The following is a 19609-nucleotide window of genomic DNA, read 5'->3' on the forward strand; positions in this document are numbered from 1 at the left end:
GAACGGCCCCGCCATCCTACCCAGCTGAACCTCTTTAGCCAATTTCTCTCTGACCACTTTCGGACGCTCCGCGACCGACTTCAAGTTGTCACACAATCGACTCAAAACCTTATCCTTGAAAGGAATGCCAAACCCTTTTGAAAACCCTTCCAACAATAACTGAGCATCACCCTGGTTACCGTAACAGTTTAGCCAAGGCAACATCGCGCCGACCTTTACTGGGGTTGCCCCGAGTGGAAGTGGATGGCGCCACCGCACCCTGTCTTGGTACACCCCTACAATTGAACTTGTGTGTGTAGCAGTGTCTTGGTACACCCCTACAATTTAGTCTGGTGGAAATGTGGTCATATTGGACGGCTAGTTTCTGTGTTAATATGTTAATTACCGTATTTATCAGCGTATAACACGCACCGGTGTATAACACGCACCTCATTTTTAGAATGAAATTCCAAAAATTCCCCCCCCTCCCATAGTATTCCCCCCCCTCATCCCATAGTATTCCCCCCTCATCCCATAGTGTTCCCCCCTCATCCCATAGTGTCCCCCCCTTTCCATAGTATTCTCCCCCCCTTTCCATAGTATTCTCCCCCCCTCCCATAGTATTCCCCCCCTCCCATAGTATTCTCCCCCCTCCCCTCCCATAGTATTCTCCCCCCCTCCCCTCCCATAGTATTCTCCCCCCTCCCCTCCCATAGTATTCTCCCCCCCTCCCCTCCCATAGTATTCTCCCCCCCTCCCCTCCCATAGTATTCTCCCCCCCTCCCCTCCCATAGTATTCTCCCCCCCTCCCCTCCCATAGTATTCTCCCCCCCTCCCCTCCCATAGTATTTCCCCCCCTCCCCTCCCATAGTGTACTTTCCCCCCCTCCCCTCCCATAGTGTACTTTCCCCCCCTCCCCTCCCATAGTGTACTTCCCCCCTCCCCTCCCATAGTGTACTTTCCTCCCCCTCCCCTCCCATAGTGTACTTTCCTCCCCCTCCCATAGTGTACTTTCCTCCCCTCCCATAATTACTTACCTGTCCTGAAGCGTGGGCCGGCTTCACAGCGCGCACCGCGGTACAGGAACTTTAATTTCAGGTTCCGGTTTCCGGCGGGACTGAAAGGAAGTGTGCACACTATTGTGCACACTTCCTTTCAGTCCCGCCGGAAACCGGAACCTGAAATTAAAGTTCCTGTACCGCGGTGCGCGCTGTGAAGCCGGCCCACGCTTCAGGACAGGTAAGTAATTATGGGATATCGGCGTATAACACGCACCCACGATTTTTCCCCTATTTTCAGGGGGGAAAAGTGCATGTTATACGCAGATAAATACGGTAGATTGTTATTTATTGTTAATATTGTGGGGTTATTGATAGGGGTATGTTATGTATATGGGTGGATGTTGGCTGTAATAATATTTGTTGGCAATGACCCTATTTGTTATTCCTTAATTAATTATTAATAAAGCTGTGGACTAATATTTCCAACAGTATAACCTGTGTCCGTGTCGTAATGGGTTCAGGGTAAGTTTAGCACATATGCCGGTAAATCTGACTGTGCGCCTGTCATGGGTAATCCCTAAATTGTGGACTGGTAGGGGTGTCTTGAGAACTTGTTTGGGAACCACTGTTATAACTTAAAGAATAAGATAAAACAAACAGATACTGTCTGATCGTTAAACAAAAAAGGTACCATACCATATGAAATACCCATTATATAACATGATATTCCTTGCTAATATGGGCTAACAACCTGTCTCATGTATGCAATAGTGTTTTTTATGGAAATATAACTAAAATATTAGAAATGATGATACTTGTCTTTAAAGGGTTGTGCTAAGTACTATAACCACTGCACCTTGTAGTGACAAAGATTTAATGGGTAAGGCCCAAATTAGGATACATCGAAAGAATGTATCAGGTTAAATATGAATGTGGACATGTAGACACGACTGTCAGAATTCCCAGTAATAAGAATAATTAAATAAATGGAAATAAATAAGAAATATGGATGGAGAGAATGGAAGGGATGGGGTCATGGAACAAAACTATTTTTATTTAGTAAAGAAACAAAACAAAATACCAGAAAAAAGTCATATGACGTAATTAGCTGTCACCGAACCCAAGCACTGCACCCAAAACTTAACTCTGTTGCACCCAAAACCCCTATTTTGCACCCCCAAAAAGATTTGTTGTACCCCCAAATCTCTGTTGCTCAGTGTCTCCATTTAGTGGGCAGATGTCTAGTGAACAGACTGGATCAAACAACATCTGTGATGACCAATGGTTAATGCAGAATACGGCTGTGATTGGTTTGTGCTGTCCTATCAATCATGTCTCAGTATGTCAATTTTAAGAGAGAGAGCTCTGTGTTCCAACATACTACAATGGCTTAGCTTTATTGATATGGGGAAATGTTAGATTGTTTTACACTTGATATTAATTGTTTTACAATTAGTAGTGTATTGTATTACATTTATATACATATTATCTTTCTATTCTCTATTCTATTATCTATTGTAACTGTTCTATTATTTCTATATATCTCTTTTGTAGATTCATTAATCTGAACACACAATGTCCCTGTACAGTTTTGGGATTGACCCCATATCTTGTCATGCTTGGAACAAAGATAGGACACGTAAGTAAATTGCATTTCAAAGTAATTATTGTGCTGCCTATAAGGGGTACAGCCTATATTTACAGTTTGTACTTGTAGTCATAAGGCATAGCTGCCAACTGTCTGAGTTTGCCAGGACAGTCCCATGTTTCATGCTTCGTCCCCTGCAAAAATGAATCCCAGTACTTGTCCTGCATTCCAAGTGGGACTACCACTAGTGCAGTCTGTGTAGCCAACCAAGGGTACAAAAGAAGTTGGTCAAAATATGTGTTTATTTTTTGGTGTGTGTCATTGTGCCCGTGTTTGTGTATCTGTGCATGTGTGTCATTGTGTATATCTGTGTGTGTCTCTGTGCATCGGTTTAAGTGTATCTGTGCATATCTGTGTGTGTCTCTGTGCATCGGTTTAAATTTAGTGTATCTGTGTGTGTGTGTGTGTGTGTCTCTGTGCATCGGTTTAAGTGTATCTGTGTGTGTGTGTGTGTGTGTCTTTGCTTTTCTGGATTTTTTTTAAATGTTGGCAGCTACGATGAGGTTCGACATGTACTATATGTAGGGGTGGATTAAATTCACTCATTTGTTTTTAAAAAAGTTCAACCTTCAATTATATAGGTGCTACCAATACTTCCACTGCTTGCATTTTTCAGGTGTGGTCTGCATTCACACAGGTGCTTTCTATATTTATGCATGCACCTTTGTGAATTGGCTTGGCATATATGTATGTATGTACTGCCTATTTACCTACAGGATTGTTTGTGCTGTTGGCACAGAATTCTAGCAGGAAAGGTAAACAGTATATAGACGATGTTCACGTAGCTGGATAACAAAAGCACCTGCAGACAAAACAGAGACAGATTCTAAATCCACAGTCAAATACACTTATATAACAGGATCACTAGCCTGTTCCTTTTTACATAATCACTTTAATAGGAATGGTTATGAATAAAATAAAACAAACTAGGTAGCCTTAAGGGCAAAGGGTAGTTTTGCCAACTGTATAAACACAAACTTTTGTTGTCTTGTATAAATAACACTCATTTTATTTTTCTTGTACAGAAATTGCCATTAGTCCCAATAACCACGCAGTTCAAATTTACCAGAAAGTGGACACTGAGTGGAAAAAAATTCACGAACTCTCAGAACACAATGGGAGGGTCACAGGTGGGTAACCAAACCAGTTTAAATGACGGTCAGTGGCTTCGGACGTTGGCCTTATGTCTATAATAATTTAAATGTATTCATTTCAGCTGCCTGTAACGTTTGCTTTTTTTTCTGCTCAGTTAGTGTAACTCTTTTTAACCCCTGTCAAAGTCAAAATCTGCAAAACCAATTAATGGCCTGCCCTGATCTCCTAATTCTTTTCCTAACTCTATCATTCTAAGGCAACTTGGCCAATCAGGTTTATCGAAGGGGAAAGGTAACATGTAAATCCCATGAAAAATTAAATATGGCAGCTCCCAGCTCTATACTGATACCCTACGTTCTAATAAATATACCTAGTTATATTAATCTATAATCATCAGTATGTAGTTTTAATTAGAATACGAAATTTTGGGTTGCAATATTCGGGGATTACCGGTAGATGGGTGTTCAAAAATAATTCTAATTATATATGTATAAACTAGTGTTAATCAATCTAAAATAACACGAAAAGCCAGCAAACATCACAAAACAGAAACTTGTGCTTAAAGGGAAACTATAAGATAAAAATATAACCCCTTATTTTTAATGTAGTATAAAGATAACATATTAAAAACAAAATGCAAGAGGTCTACTCCTGGCTATGTCTGTGTAACTTTGCCTTTCCTTCTCCGCTGTTCCCTATCCCTTGTTTGTTTGTTCCCCTATCCGTCATTGTGTGCCTAACAAGAGAAAGAACAGAACAACAAAAACTGTGGGACTAAATGTGCCTGTACATTCTACTTTGTCGGTGAGAGTTTGGTTCCAGCATGCCAGAGCTCAGGCATTAGCGATTTCCCTGGCTGATAGCCAGTGTGAGAGTCGCACCCGGAGGTGAACGAGTAGTCTGAGTTGTGTAGTTGGGTGTGTGGGTGTGCACCTATGGTGTATGGTGTCGTCCTGGAGGGATCGTCCGATCGTGGTATTGTGTTTGGTATGTGTGTGGAGGAAGTACGGTAGGAGGGAGTGTCTATTGTGTACGTGAAGAAATAAGGGAGCTACGGTCGAGTCTGACCAGTAAGGTGAATGGTGGTAGGTCCTGCACAGTATACAGTATGAAAGGTCAACCACGATACAATAAAATTAAACAAAGTGAGATTAGACCAATTAGATCGAGGTAGGCAAGATTAGAACAATAACAATGAGTGGGCATTTAAATTAGCCAACTAGCTATAGAGGTAATTGCGGGTAGTTTTATCAACAACAGGGTATGCGTTAAATGTCAAGCACAGTTCAGTCAGTCATCGTTAACTTTGTGGTGGCTGTCCTGACCGTGACTGGGTGACACATGGGGAGCAGCTTGTCCTCAGCGGGGGAAGACTGCAGGTTTCCCTCCGCGCTGCACCTTCATGTCGTGACCGTTGCGTAGGCGGGCTGCCGGGGCTTCCGTGGTACAAAGGTGGTCACCGTCGCCGGGTCCCAGTTATGTGGTGTGTCTACTGGGTTGGTCGTGGCTTTGGAAACAGAATCAGGCGGGAGACCAAGGTTTCCTAGTATCGCATTTGCTTCTTCCAGCCGGTGTATTGGGTAGGAGTGCCCTCCGTGTGTGATCAGCAGGGTTTGGGCTGCTCTCCACCGGTAGGTAATGGCATGTGCACGGAGCAGCGAGGTGAGAGGCTGCAGGGATCTCCGCCATTTTAGCGTTTCCCCAGATAGATCCGCAAAGAAGTAGAGGGCCGAGTTCTCGAACAGGTAGGGTGTGAGTCCCCTTAAGGCGTTCAACACCGCCGCTTTATCCTGCCTGGTCTGGAAACGTATTATTAGATCCCTTGGAGCCTCAGTAGGGGCTTTGGTGGATTTAGGTATTCTGAACTGGTGCTCTATCACTATCTGTCTTGCCTGTTTAGAGGGCAAGATTGATCCCAGGAGGCGTCTCATAAAGTGCGGCAATTCAGCGTCTGGCACCGTCTCCCCCACCCCTCTTATCTTCAAATTCTTGGACCGCCTGGTGTCCTCCATGGACGTGATCCTCCTTTCCAGGGCGGCATGGTGTCCCCGTAGGGATTTCATCTCTGCTTGAAGGTGTGTTACTTGCTGTTTGGTGTTGTGGGAGTCCATTTTCAGAGCTCCCATACGGCTTGTTATGCCTTGGAGGTCAGCACGGAGTGCGGCAACGTCCGTGTGGATGTCTTGTCGGAGGCCCGACAACAGCTCCTGCATGTCGGCCTTGGTCACTGGAGATGAGTCCTTGTGGGTGGAGGGTGGTGCCGTGGTCACTATCGGTCTTTGGGGTGCCGGCATGAGGAGATCCTCTGACCCCATGGTGTGATCGTCCGAGAAGTCGGAGCTTTCGTCGGGGTAAGACGCCATCTTGGCTTGCGAGGCGCCGCGTGCTTGCCGCCATAAGTCCCCTATGTTCATGCTTAGGTTTGGTTTGTCGGCCCTTGGTTTCTTTGTTTTTCGCCCCATAGTGTTGCGAGTGGTTGGGGGTCCCGCAGGGTCGATTTTTGTTGAGATTTGCTGAGTTTTACGCGTAATTCAGGCCTATTGTCCGGGAGCTCTGTGGAGATGCGACCGTTCAGGTTAGACGCTAGGCTCCGTCCCCCGGCACAGCAGTCATTTATGGGATACATAGTGTATGCCTAGGCGCAGTTAGACCCATCACTGAGTTGAACCGCTTTGTAAACTGATAGCAGCCGCACTGCGGGGTTTACTGTTCAGGGAAGACTTGTGTTGTGCCGAGTGGCTCACACCCCTGGTAGGAGAAAGCTCAGCCAATGCTGTGTGCACAGCAGCCAGACACCACGTACAAGACAACCGATTTTACAAACCATAGCAGTTCTAAGCCACTCTCAGAGCTGTGCCTGTCTTTTACACCTCATCAGCTTTGGAAATTGAATTATGCAAACTTGCTAAAGTGACCAAATATAAAAATAAAGATGTATTTTCTCCTTGGTCGCAGACTGGCAAAACGTCAGATCTGTGGCTAGGAAAAAATCGGTCAGGATGGGTGGTACCAGCTCCACCCAATCTGGGCATGAACCCTTTAATTGTAGAAAAAAAGAAAACACATAAAAGATGCTTGGGTGTTCCTCTTGAGAGAGAGGGGGAGGAACTACCAAGCAAGCCGGTAAAGTTACAGGTGGTAAGTGCACATAGATATAATACCTAGTAAATCTTAGAATCTAGAGCCCAATAAACAGGAAAAAATAGGTGGGTAGGGGCAAAGTAGCAGAGCAATGTTGAATGTATTTGCTACAGTACATAAAAAGTATCTCTATATCCACTGAAAAAACATATGAACTTTATTGAACTGTTAAGGAAAAGAGATACAGTAGCAATTATGTATCAACAAATAGAGAGCTCTCTAAGTCCTCTAATTACCTATAATATCAACCCTTGGTGCCGAAATGAAATCGTTATTCTAAGTTTTGTTACCAAGGGAGTTTATAGGTAGAGGTCCCCTTGAACAAAATAAATCCTTCAGATGTCTCTGTGTAGTAAATCAATAGGGAGATATACCCCCTGATACATATACAGTGTTAAATCTTGAAGGATGTATATACCAAATACTCATGTAGTATTGAAATAGACAGAGATATAGGGTGTCTAATTAACACAGTGGGACAGCGAAATCAAAGTAAATGACGACAATCGAATCTAATATAGCAAGTGAAGGCTGTCTCCTGATCTAGGCTATTTCCCTTACTTCTGCTAATAAACACCTTCGTGGGTGTTCTAGGCTAAGTCATTAAACTAGATAGTATTGTCCTGTTAGATATAGTTAGACTCTAGAAGAAATAGTTAGAGAGATATAGAAAATCATAACCATGTGGTAAGAAAAGGAAGGAGGATTCCTTTAGTGCATCGTGAATAGTGTGGTGAGCTGTGCCGAGGTCCAGTGACTCGGAATCCCCCCCAATAAGTGATCCGACGCGCGTTTTGGAGTAAGCAACTCCTTCGTCAGGGATAAGGTCTTGCTAAACTTGCTAAAGTGACCCTTTAGTTTATAAAACAAATATCATTTTATTCATTTATCTTTGATCTTAAAGAAGGAAAAATACTGTATTGCATGTTGTTTCCTCTGGACTTTATAGAAATAAAAATGTTTGTGTGAGGTTGTTTAAAACAAACATTAAAATTTACTCTATATGTTTTTTTTAATTCTTCATTCTTATCCAATGGAAATGCATTTGTTATGCTATAATGGAGAAATGTAACGAACACTGAATATTTTGTAGGCATTGATTGGGCGCCCAACTCTAACCGCATCGTGACCTGCGCTGCGGACAGAAACGCTTATGTGTGGTCGCTAAGAGATGGAGTGTGGAAACCAACGCTAGTACTTCTGCGCATTAACCGCGCCGCGACTTGCGTCAAGTGGTCACCGCAGGAGAACAAGATTGCAGTAGGGAGCGGCTCCCAGACTATCTCCATCTGTTATTTTGAGAAAGAAAATGACTGGTGAGTGAGATGACTTATTGTGACTGATTATGTCACAAGACAGGATTGCCAGAACTTTATCCAGGGCATGGGAAAGGAAATATTTCATCACATGTCTCTGGCTCTCTCCAGGAACATCACAATTCAATCAGCAATTATTTTTAGGGGATGTATTATGTCATAAAGTAGGCAAAGAATGCATACAGTAACTGTGGGCAAGTTTAGGCTCTCAGTAACAGGCCAGAACAGGGATACCAAGCCGGATGGTTCAGAACTTTGTTAATCATGGTAGTTACCATAACTGGCTGAGCTTAATAGATAATGCAGTTCACAAACATCTGGTGTACCAAGGATAGCCATCACTGGGTTAGAGGACGTGTTTAAAGGGAGCCATCACTGGGTTAGAGGAAGTGTTTAAAGAGAGCCATCACTGGGTTAGAGGAAGTGTTTAAATGAAGACATCACTGGGTTAGGGGAAGTGTTTAAAGGGAGCCATCACTGGGTTAGAGGACGTGTTTAAAGGCAGCAATCACTGGGTTAGAGGAAGTATTTAGAGGGAGCCATCACTGGGTTAGAGGAAGTGTTTAAATGGAGCCATCACTGGGTTAGAGGACGTGTTTAAAGGGAGCCATCACTGGGTTAGAGGAAGTGTTTAAAGGAAGCCATCACTGGGTTAGAGGAAGTGTTTAAAGGAAGCCATCACTGGGTTAGAGGAAGTGTTTAAATGAAGACATCACTGGTTTAGAGGAAGTGTTTAAAGAGAGCAATCACTGGTTTAGAGGAAGTGTTTTAATGGCGCCATCACTGGGTTAGAGGACGTGTTTAAAGGGAGCCATCACTGGGTTAGAGGAAGTGTTTAAAGGAAGCCATCACTGGGTTAGATGAAGTGTTTAAAGGGAGCCATCACTGGGTTAGAGGAAGTGTTTAAAGGCAGCCATCACTGGGTTAGAGGAAGTGTTTTAAAGGCAGCAATCACTGGGTTAGAGGAAGTATTTAGAGGGAGCCATCACTGGGTTAGAGGACGTGTTTAAAGGGAGACATCACTGGGTTAGAAGAAGTGTTTAAATGAAGACATCACTGGGTTAGGGGAAGTGTTTAAAGGGAGCCATCACTGGGTTAGAGGAAGTGTTTAAAGAGAGCCATCACTGGGTTAGGGGAAGTGTTTTAAAGGCAGCAATCACTGGGTTAGAGGAAGTATTTAGAGGGAGCCATCACTGGGTTAGAGGAAGTATTTAGAGGGAGACATCACTGGGTTAGAAGAAGTGTTTAAATTGAGCCATCACTGGGTTAGAGGAAATGTTGAAAGGAAGAAATCATTGGGTTAGATGAAGTGTTTAGAGGGGGTGACCATTAGGTAAGAGGAACTGTTTAAAGACAACAATCACTGGGTTAGAGGAAGTATTTAGAGGGAGCCATCACTGGGTTAGAGTAAGTGTCTAAAGGGAGCCATCAATGGGTTAGAGGAAGTGTTTAAAGAGAGCAATCACTGGTTTAGAGGAAGTGTTTAAAGGTAGCCATCACTGGGTTAGAGGAAGTGTTTAAAGGAAGCAATCAATAGGTTAGAGCAAGTGTTTAAAGGCAGCCATCACTGGGTTAGAGGAAGTGTTTAAAGGGAGCCATCACTGGGCTAGAGGAAGTGTTTAAAGAGAGCCAACACTGGGTTAGGGTAAGTGTTTTAAAGGGAGCCAACAATGGGTTAGAGGAAGTGTTTAAATTAAACCATTACTGGGTTAGAGTAAGTGTTTAAATAAAGTCATCACTGGGTTAGCGGAAGTGTTTAAAGGAAGCCATCACTGGGTTAGAGGAAATGTTTACAGGGAGCCACCATTGGGCTAGAGGAAGTGTTTAGGGGAATCCATCACTGGGTTAGAGGAAATGTTTAAAGGAAGCCATCACTGGGTTAGAGGAAGTGTTTAAAGGAAGCCATCACCGGGTTAGCGGAAGTGTTTAAAGGAAGCCATCACTGGGTTAGAGGAAGTGTTTAAAGGAAGCCATCATTGGGCTAGAGGAAGTGTTTAGGGGAACCCATCACTTCCCATGATTTTTTATAATATATTTAACAATTATGTGTTTGTGAGGTCTGAAAAAGAAAATTAAACATAGAAGCTTGCACTTCCATGCCTCCATCTTGACATATCCCTGTAAGAAATCCACACTTCTATCAGATACTGTTAAATTCAATGCTCAAACTGCTAGCAGCTTGTTTAAAGGCAGCCATCACTGGGCTAGAGGAAGTGTTTAAAGGGAGCCATCACTGGGCTAGAGGAAGTGTTTAAAGAGAGCCAACACTGGGTTAGGGTAAGTGTTTTAAAGGGAGCCAACACTGGGTTAGAGGAAGTGTTTAAAGGAAGCCATCACTGGGTTAGAGGAAGTGTTTAAATTAAACCATTACTGGGTTAGAGTAAGTGTTTAAATAAAGTCATCACTGGGTTAGCGGAAGTGTTTAAAGGAAGCCATCACTGGGTTAGAGGAAGTGTTTAAAGAGAGCCATCACTGGGTTAGAGGAAATGTTTACAGGGAGCCACCATTGGGCTAGAGGAAGTGTTTAGGGGAATCCATCACTGGGTTAGAGGAAATGTTTAAAGGAAGCCATCACCGGGTTAGCGGAAGTGTTTAAAGGAAGCCATCACTGGGTTAGAGGAAGTGTTTAAAGGAAGCCATCACTGGGTTAGAGGAAGTGTTTAAAGGAAGCCATCACTGGGTTAGAGGAAGTGTTTAAATAGAGCCATCACTGGGTTAGAGGAAGTGTTTACAGGGAGCCACCATTGGGCTAGAGGAAGTGTTTAGGGGAATCCATCACTGGGTTAGAGGAAATGTTTAAAGGAAGCCATCACTGGGTTAGAGGAAGTGTTTAAAGGAAGCCATCACCGGGTTAGCGGAAGTGTTTAAAGGAAGCCATCACTGGGTTAGAGGAAGTGTTTAAAGGAAGCCATCATTGGGCTAGAGGAAGTGTTTAAAGGAAGCCATCATTGGGCTAGAGGAAGTGTTTAGGGGAACCCATCACTTCCCATGATTTTTTATAATATATTTAACAATTATGTGTTTGTGAGGTCTGAAAAAGAAAATGAAACATAGAAGCTCGCACTTCCATGCCTCCATCTTGACATATCTCTGTAAGAAATCCACACTTCTATCAGATACTGTTAAATTCAATGCTCAAACTGCTAGCAGCTCGCATCATAAAACTCCTCGAGATAATGATTAACTAAAACCACCGATGATCCCTGACTATTTCTTGAAAGTTACCGGCCATGGACACGTTTTCAATAGCAGCTGCAAGCTGTCGCTATTAACAACAGCCGGAAATAAGTAAATATTATTTACCAACAAGTTTCCCAATTTTTTGTTACTTTGTACGGCAATAACGTCGCTCACAAAGATACCGACCTCTTGGAGATTAGCCACTTGCTGGTAGAGCGCAGAAACAGGCACAGTGTAAGTTGTCACCATAGCAACCACACCTTGACAATAAAAATCGGTTCACACTGAGCATGTCACCACATGATGGTCTCAACCAGAGATTGCAACAATGTATTAAGCTATGTATTTGTACCGTACTAGATGCAGATCTATATAACTTTTAAGGTTAATTTCTGCTACGGGAATTGTTCATTTAATTAAAACCCGCACTTTTTTTTTTCGTGTGTTAGCATTATGTTGAGCAATAATACAGAAAATTTAAGCAGTATTACAGGATAGTTAAACCCTATTACAGAACATTATATGTAGTCTGACAAGCATGAATTAACAAGGTGAATTAACGTAGCGTATCTATTACAATGCTGTTGGTTAATACAATAATTACCACATAAAGCGTGCGTGAGCTAGATCAACAAGCAAGACATTTCAAAAGGAAATCAGTTCAAAATGTATCCAAAATGTAAACCGCAGAGGCAGAGTTGTTGGTAGAGTGGATTTGAGTGGATGTGGCGGAGCCTAATTCACGTTAGTATAGATCTTACATGGAGCGGCATGTGGAAATATTTAGATTGAGCGAATGGTGGGGGGGAGCACGACAAGATGTATTCGTTTTTCGTTTGGGTGATGGGCTTAGATGCTAGGAAGCGTAGCCATGGTTCCCAAACCTGTGAAAAGGTCCGGAAATTCTTTGCTTTTGCGTACGTTATTTCTTCCATTTGCCTGATTTAGTTTACCCTACCTATCCACTCTCTGAGAGTTGGGATTTGCCTGTGTTTCCACTACTTAGGTATGAGCTGTGCCGCTGCCATAACCAGGTACTTGAAAAGGGTGTCCCTTTCTCTCTTTAAACCAGATAGTGTTGCGGACCTTGCGTTGCGAATGGGATGGTATCATGGAGCAACATTTGGGTCATGGTGTGGATTCTCTTCCAATAGGTTACTATCATCGGACATTGCCACCATATGTGGGCATGATGGGCTTGCTCGTGTTGGCCTCTCCAGCAGTTCTGCGAGGCCGAACTGTGTATTTGTTGAATTTTAGCTGGGGTGTAATGCCAGCGAGTGATACGTTTATAATTACTCTCTTGAGCTACAATAGATGTGGTAGATTTGTGCGCATTTAGGAAGATAGTGCTCCATTCTGTCTGTGAGATATGTATTTGAAGTTCCCCTACCCATTTCCCTGTGCAGTTTGGCAAAGTTAGATCCCGTGTCTCCCTTAACATATTATACATGGTGGAGACAACCTTTTTTGTGAGTGTGTGGTCTGATCAAAGTTGTTCAAAGGTAGTCAAGGTCCGTAAATCCTTTTGTAAGAGATTGGAACTTTTAATAAAGTGGATTAGTTGGTCGTAATGTAAACTATGGTTACCTGTCGGAGTCGCATTAGACGTCAGTTGAGTTAGGCTTTTTAATTTATTGTTCGCAACCACGTCTTTAAGTTGCAGGGCATTGCCAGTATGGTAGAGGTCGTATGTATCAAACCCGCACTATTTTATTAGAAAAAATTACTTTATTTTTTACATCATGAATCTGGCCTTTTCATTTAATTTATTACTCATTGAAACGGTTTACTATGCTCTAAGTGGTTTAGAGTTTCAATGTAGTGCCATATATTTAATATGTGTTTTTTATGAAGATGTATATTTAACTGTCAATGAAATGAACACTATAGTCACCAAAATATGTTTTGCTTAATAAAGTAGTATTGGTGTATAGATCATGCCCTTGCAGTCTCACTGCTCAATTATCTGCCATTTAGGAGTTAAATCCTTTTGTTTATGCAGCACTAGCCACACCTCCCTGCATGTGACTTACGCAGCCTTCCTAAACACTTCCTGCCAAGAGTCATCTAATGCTTACACTTCCTTCACTGTAAATTCAATTTAATTTAGAATTCCTTATCTCGTGCTCTGTTAATAGCTTGCTAGGCCTGGCAGGAGTCGTGTGCATGTGATTAAAGTTACATTTACACAGCAGGAGATAAAAACTTTTTAAGTGAGTTAACAACTGATTGAAAATTAAACAATTTTTTTAATGCAGGCTGTGTCAGCCACAGCCAGGGCCTGTTTATACTAGTGCTGCATAAACAGAAACAAAGGTAATTTAACCCCTTAAGGACCGCTGACGGTTCAGGACCGTCAGCGGTAAAACGTGCGTTTGGACCGCTGACGGTCCTGAACCGTCATAACGGTTTTGGGCTACTTACCTGATCGCCGTCGGTCCCACGGCGGCGATCAGCTCTCCTCCCGGTCCAGGGGGGTTGCCTGTCTGCCCGGGCAGTCCCCCCTCGGCAGATCAGGACCCCACGGCCATGTGATCACTCGATCACATGACCGCAATAGGGGTCTGTGTATCTGCCTGCAGGGGGACTGTCTGTGCTGACAGGCAGTCTCCCTGCATCTGTAAAATCAAAAATAAAGTGTAAAAAAAAATCTGTGTAAAAAAAATAATAATATGTGTATATATATATATGCTATATATACATGTATTATATCTATATATACCTATATATAATATATGTATATATATCATATATACAATGTCACACTAAGTGTTTTTTTATATTTATATATACGTATATAATTATAAAAATACACTTATATTTAAATTACACACGAATATATACATATATAATAACTATATATATGGTATATATATATTATTATAAAATACAAATAATATGTTAATAAAAATAAATAACAAAAAATAAAAATAATTTTTAATAATTAAAAAAAAATTATATATATATATTCAGTTTTATTCTAACAGTATTTTGATATTGATATATATATATTTATATCAAAATACACTTAGAATGTAATGATATATATATCTATGTATAAATAAATAAATAAAAATAATACGAAATATACATATGTCCACATACATAATTACATAAATAATTTCATAAATATACACGTAGACGTCAAATATATAAATATGTATATATATTAAAATTCTACGTGCATATTTATGTAATATTTTTACCTAATTAAGTAATTTTAATGATTGCAATTTGAGGGACCTGCCTGCCAACCCAGGCCAAAAGTCCAGATAATTTAATTTGCTAGCACTGTGTTTAACCCTGTAACTTTCTATGACACCCTAAATCCTGTACATGGGGGTACTGTTTTACTCGGGAGACTTCGCTGAACACAAATATTAGTGTTTCAAAACAGTAAAACATATCACAGCGATGATATTGTCAGTGAAAGTGAAGTTTTTTGCATTTTTCACACTCAAACAGCTCTTTCACTGAGGATATTATTGCTGTGATATATTTTACTGTTCTGATACACTAATATTTGTGTTCAGCGAAGTCTCCTGAGTATAGCAGTACCCCACATGTAGAGGTTTTATAGTGTTTGTGAAAGTTACAGGGTCAAATATAAGGCTTGATTTTACTTTTTTTTTTTAATTGAAATTTGTCAGATTGGTTAGGTTGCCTTTGAGAGCGTATGGTAGCCAAGGAATGAGAATTAGCCCCATGATGGCATACCATTTGCAAAAGAAGACAACCCAAGGTATTGCAAATGGGGTATGTTCAGCTTTTTTTAGTAGCCACTTAGTCACAAACACCGGCCAAAGTTAGCGTTTTTTGCATTTTTAACACACAAACAAATATAAATGCTAACTTTGGCCAGTGTTTGTGACTAGGTGGCTACTAAAAAAGACTGGACATACCCCATTTTGAATACCCTGGGTTGTCTACTTTAAAAAATATGTACATGTTAGGTGTGTTTCGGGGATTTATGACAGATAACGGTGTAACAATGTCACTATTGATACATTTAAAATATATATATATTGAAACAGCAATTTCCTACTAGTATTTATAGGCCTATAACTTGCAAAAAAAAGCAATAAAGCATGTAAACACTGGGTGTTTTTAAACTCGGGACAAAATTTTGAATCTATTTAGCAGTTTTTTTCATTAGCTTTTGTAGATAAGTAAAAGATTTTTCAAGTAAAAGTCCAAAAACATGTTTTTTTTTTTATTTTTCACCATATTTTATTATTTTTTTTAAATACAATATATGACATAATATATATACTGGTATGTAAAGAAAGCCCTTCTTGTCGTGAAAAAAACAGTATATAACTTGTATGGGAACCGTAAATGAGAGAGCGGAAAATTACAGCTAAACACAAACACCACAAAAGTGTTAAAACTGCTCTGGTCCTTAACGTACAAACATCGCAAAAACAGGCCGGTCCTGAAGGGGTTAACTTCTAAATGGCAGATAATTGAGCAGTGAGACTGCAGGGGCATGCTCTATACACCAAAACTGCTTCATTAAGCTAAAGTCTTTTGATGACCATAGTGGCCCTTCAACTTCAGTCAATCAAGGCGATTTACGTTTTTTGGGTTAGCAGCAACCGATAATAAGAAGCAACAGGGTTGGAAACAGAATTAGTTGCTAAGTAGATGTTAGCTTTTACTTAGTGAGGGGCTTTCAGATGCGGCAGCCAGTAACACTGTCATTAATCGTGATGGTAGCTGCTACAAAACGTAGTAACAGATATTAGCAAGCAGCGGTAGAGAGACTTTACTATCTCATTGAATTTTTTTCCTCCAGGTGGCTGAGTAAGCACATCAAAAAGTCAATCAAGTCTACCATACTAGGCCTAGCGTGGCACCCCAACAATGTACTCCTTGCCGCGGGCAGCAGCGATTTCCAGTGCAGGTAAAATACTTTTCACAGGATTGTGTCAGATACATGTGGTCATATAATGTTGTCCGTTCTACTATAAGCAAAAAAAGAAATTATTGCATCACAGTTAATTACTGATGCTCTTTCTGTCATGGGGTAATTTGCAGAAATGATAGGAGATGCATGGAGTAGTATTTCAGTGGAATCCGTGATATATAAAAGCTGGTGTATATCTATAATAGTCTTACAGTAGAACGAGCAAAGTAAAACAGTTGAAACATTTTGGATGTGATGAGAAAAAGTCTCTGGAGAGTAAATGGCCTCTCTTCTTCAATACTCAGTTAGGGGAGCATGTTTTTACAGTATATTATTCTCTTGCATAATGTATGTGGGGTTTTGCACAGAATTTTTTCAGCATATGTGAAAGAAATCGAAGACAAGCCAAGTGCAACACTGTGGGGTACAAAGATGCCGTTTGGAGAGCTCTTGTATGAAAGAGGGGAGAAAGGTGGTTGGGTGCACAGTGTTTGTTTCTCTCCGAGCGGGCAATACCTCGCATGGGTCGACCATAACAGCTCAGTCAACGTGGCAGACTCAACGCAAGACAAAATGTAAGTAAGAAATCAGTCAGAAGCCTCTTTGCAAACATTGTGGCTATTCAATAAACCAAGAGGTCACTAGGAAAGTGAAAATTTAAGTCCAAAGTAACCCAAATTGTAAAAATAGCTTAGTTGAAGAATTCTTCTATTTTGTGATGAAATCAATTGCCAATTCTTCACAATTTTTAGTTTAGAAAAAATATTCTCCTACACCGTACAGACTTTAATGTTTGTATTTAGGAAACATCAAAAACACGTTACATAGTTACAATAATTACATAGTTACATAGCTGAAAAGAGACTTGCGTCCATCAAGTTCAGCCTTCCTCCATATGTTGTTGCTGTTGATCTAAAAGAAGGCAAAAAAAACAGTCTGAAGCGCTTCCAATTTTGCATCAAACTAGGAAAAAATTCCTTATTGACCCCAAAATAGCAGTCAGATGTCTCCTTGGATCAAGCAGCTATTACCCCACTAATTAGAAATTATATCCCTATATGTTATGTTTTTGCAAGTATTTATCCAATTGCAGTTTAAACATCTGTATGGACTCTGATAAAACCACCTCTTCAGGCAGATAATTCCATATCCTTATAGCTCTTACTGTAAAAAAAAAAACTTTCCTTTGCCTTAGATGAAATCTCCTTTCTTCCAGCCTAAATGCCTGTCCTTGTGTCCTATGTATAGCCCTGTTTATTAATAGATTTTCAGAAAATGGTTTGTACTGGCCCCAAATATATTTGTATAATTTTTTTTATAATGTTTTTTTGTTTGTTTATTTTTTTTAGAGAGAGGACAATTTCAGATTGCAAAAATGATATCAACAAATAACTAGAATAGTGTTGCATTTCAAAGAAAATTGCACATTAACTTCCCGGCTATTTAAAATACAAAACAAGATGTAGAAGAGAAGTATAAAAAGATGGAAGTAATCCAGGGAAAACAGAAAATGAGAACATTATAGACTACCGTAGTTACAATTACTTAGTTTTCTTTTTTCAGTATAAACAGTCACCTACAAACTACATCAAACATCACATTGCTTATTTCTCTTCTACCACCCCTACTGGGAGACTACTCTTTGCAAAGGCCACTCTTTTGACCAGTGCTAGTTAACTTCGGCTGGTTGAGCAGCATGTCAAATTCAGATTGAATACAAAGAGAATTTAAAATCGGAAATATTTTCTAAGTAAGCTGTTTTTTTATTTGAGTTATCTGAGGTTCACTTTTAATTTGGTTTGAATCCCCAACAAGCCACAAAATTATTTTGAATAACAATGACCGACTTTTGAAAACACAAATTAATGTTTACACTTATGAAGTTATTTCCAGACCTGAGTAAGCCCCCATTGCAGTCACACGGGCAGCGGGTAGCTCCTCTCCATAACACAGGCCTCGCTCGGGGTAAATTAGGTGCAAAGTGACATGCAAGACCCAAATACTGTCCCTTGGCAGTGCACTTGAAGTTCTGCTATGGGACATTAAGTGGAGTGTTTCCTGTCCTCTCAAAGTGGATGTAAATCTGTCGGTCCCAGTGCACCTGTTCAGAGTTGTTTCCTGTCTGTTTCAGATTGACTGAAATGAAGACGGACTTGTTGCCCTTCCTGAGTGTGCTATTTGTGAATGAAACCCGGCTTGTCGCTGCTGTAAGTTTATAATTTTGTTGTTGTTTCTATTTTCAAATCATACAGAAATCTCCCTCGCTCCCCTCCGCAAGACCAATAGTCCATAGCTAGAAAGATATGTTAAAGCTATATAGTTCCCTGGGCCAACGTAACTCTTTTATTTAGACATTCGCTCACAATTTCCTGATTATAAAACTTGCCAAAATGATTAGTGTTGCAGACGTTTTTAACTAAACTCAAGATAGATGGATCTCCATAAATTTAAAGTCAGCAGGCAGGGTCTATCTGGTGAGTTTGGTTTTAAAATCTTCTGGACTTTGAAAATTTGAATTGATTATTATCAGATTATTGGTAATTATTGGATTCTTATTTTATACATATGAATTTTGTGAAACAGCACAACATGCCCACCACGTGGCACTCGGTCAGTGGGCAGATTTTCTGCCAATTTTAGTGATCTATTTTAACATAATCTGGTGTAACGTAAAATCATGTGTCATCACGGAACTACAGTGAAGTTACACCATTACTGTGGTTATTCCATGACATCAGCTGAATTCTTTTAGCTATTTTGTGCTTTTCCCAAAGTCTGAGTAGTGACTATTATACTGAGACATACTAAATAGTTCTCGAAACATGGATCATCTGTGGCTAAAAATATCAGAGCCCTGACCCTCTGTTCTCCAGAATTGAAATCTACAAATACAATTAAAGTGAGCTTGGACAGTTTTTCAAAATTCTTTTTTTCAGCATCTCTTGACTAAAAGACATAAATAGACTTAGTTAAAAAAAAAAACTGGACGTGTGTGTTTTTAAACAAGTTTTCCTCTTTAATAACATAGTACTTTTAAATATAACATACTCTGAATATACTCGTCAGAATGGTGCTGGCTCTAGTGTACACGTTGAAGTATTTTTCTAGCACCTGTGATAAAGTGAAGGCAGAGAGGCCTTTTAACCCCAGGGGGAGTATATGTAGTTTGTGTTTTGTACAACACAAAGCGTTGTTTAGTTATGGGCCCCTGGGGTGGAGTATTTGGAGAGAAGGGTGGGCCAATGCTCCACTCCACAGTTTAGTGGTTTTCTTGGGAGACAAAGATCCAGGCCAGGGTTTTTTGGACTGTCTCCAACCCACTGCAACAGCTGATCAT

At 40.6% G+C, this 19609-nt stretch overlaps 2 protein-coding genes across 2 annotated transcripts in view; one reads left to right on the forward strand and one right to left on the reverse strand.

The window, feature by feature from the left end:
• GNA13 (G protein subunit alpha 13) overlaps positions 1-19609 on the reverse strand; it is a 598177-nt gene that overhangs the window by 293531 nt on the left and 285037 nt on the right. The window lies entirely within an intron of this gene.
• LOC134611838 (actin-related protein 2/3 complex subunit 1A-A-like) overlaps positions 1-19609 on the forward strand; it is a 30228-nt gene that overhangs the window by 3732 nt on the left and 6887 nt on the right. Inside the window, exons 2-7 of the mRNA XM_063456098.1 lie at positions 2535-2619; positions 3654-3758; positions 7958-8180; positions 16162-16269; positions 16641-16847; positions 18404-18479. Coding sequence (XP_063312168.1) covers positions 2556-2619; positions 3654-3758; positions 7958-8180; positions 16162-16269; positions 16641-16847; positions 18404-18479 — 783 coding nt within the window. The 5' untranslated portion in view covers positions 2535-2555. The remainder of the gene's footprint in view (positions 1-2534; positions 2620-3653; positions 3759-7957; positions 8181-16161; positions 16270-16640; positions 16848-18403; positions 18480-19609) is intronic.

This window comes from Pelobates fuscus, chromosome 5 (genome assembly GCF_036172605.1).
Source record: "Pelobates fuscus isolate aPelFus1 chromosome 5, aPelFus1.pri, whole genome shotgun sequence".
NCBI lineage: Eukaryota > Metazoa > Chordata > Amphibia > Anura > Pelobatidae > Pelobates > Pelobates fuscus.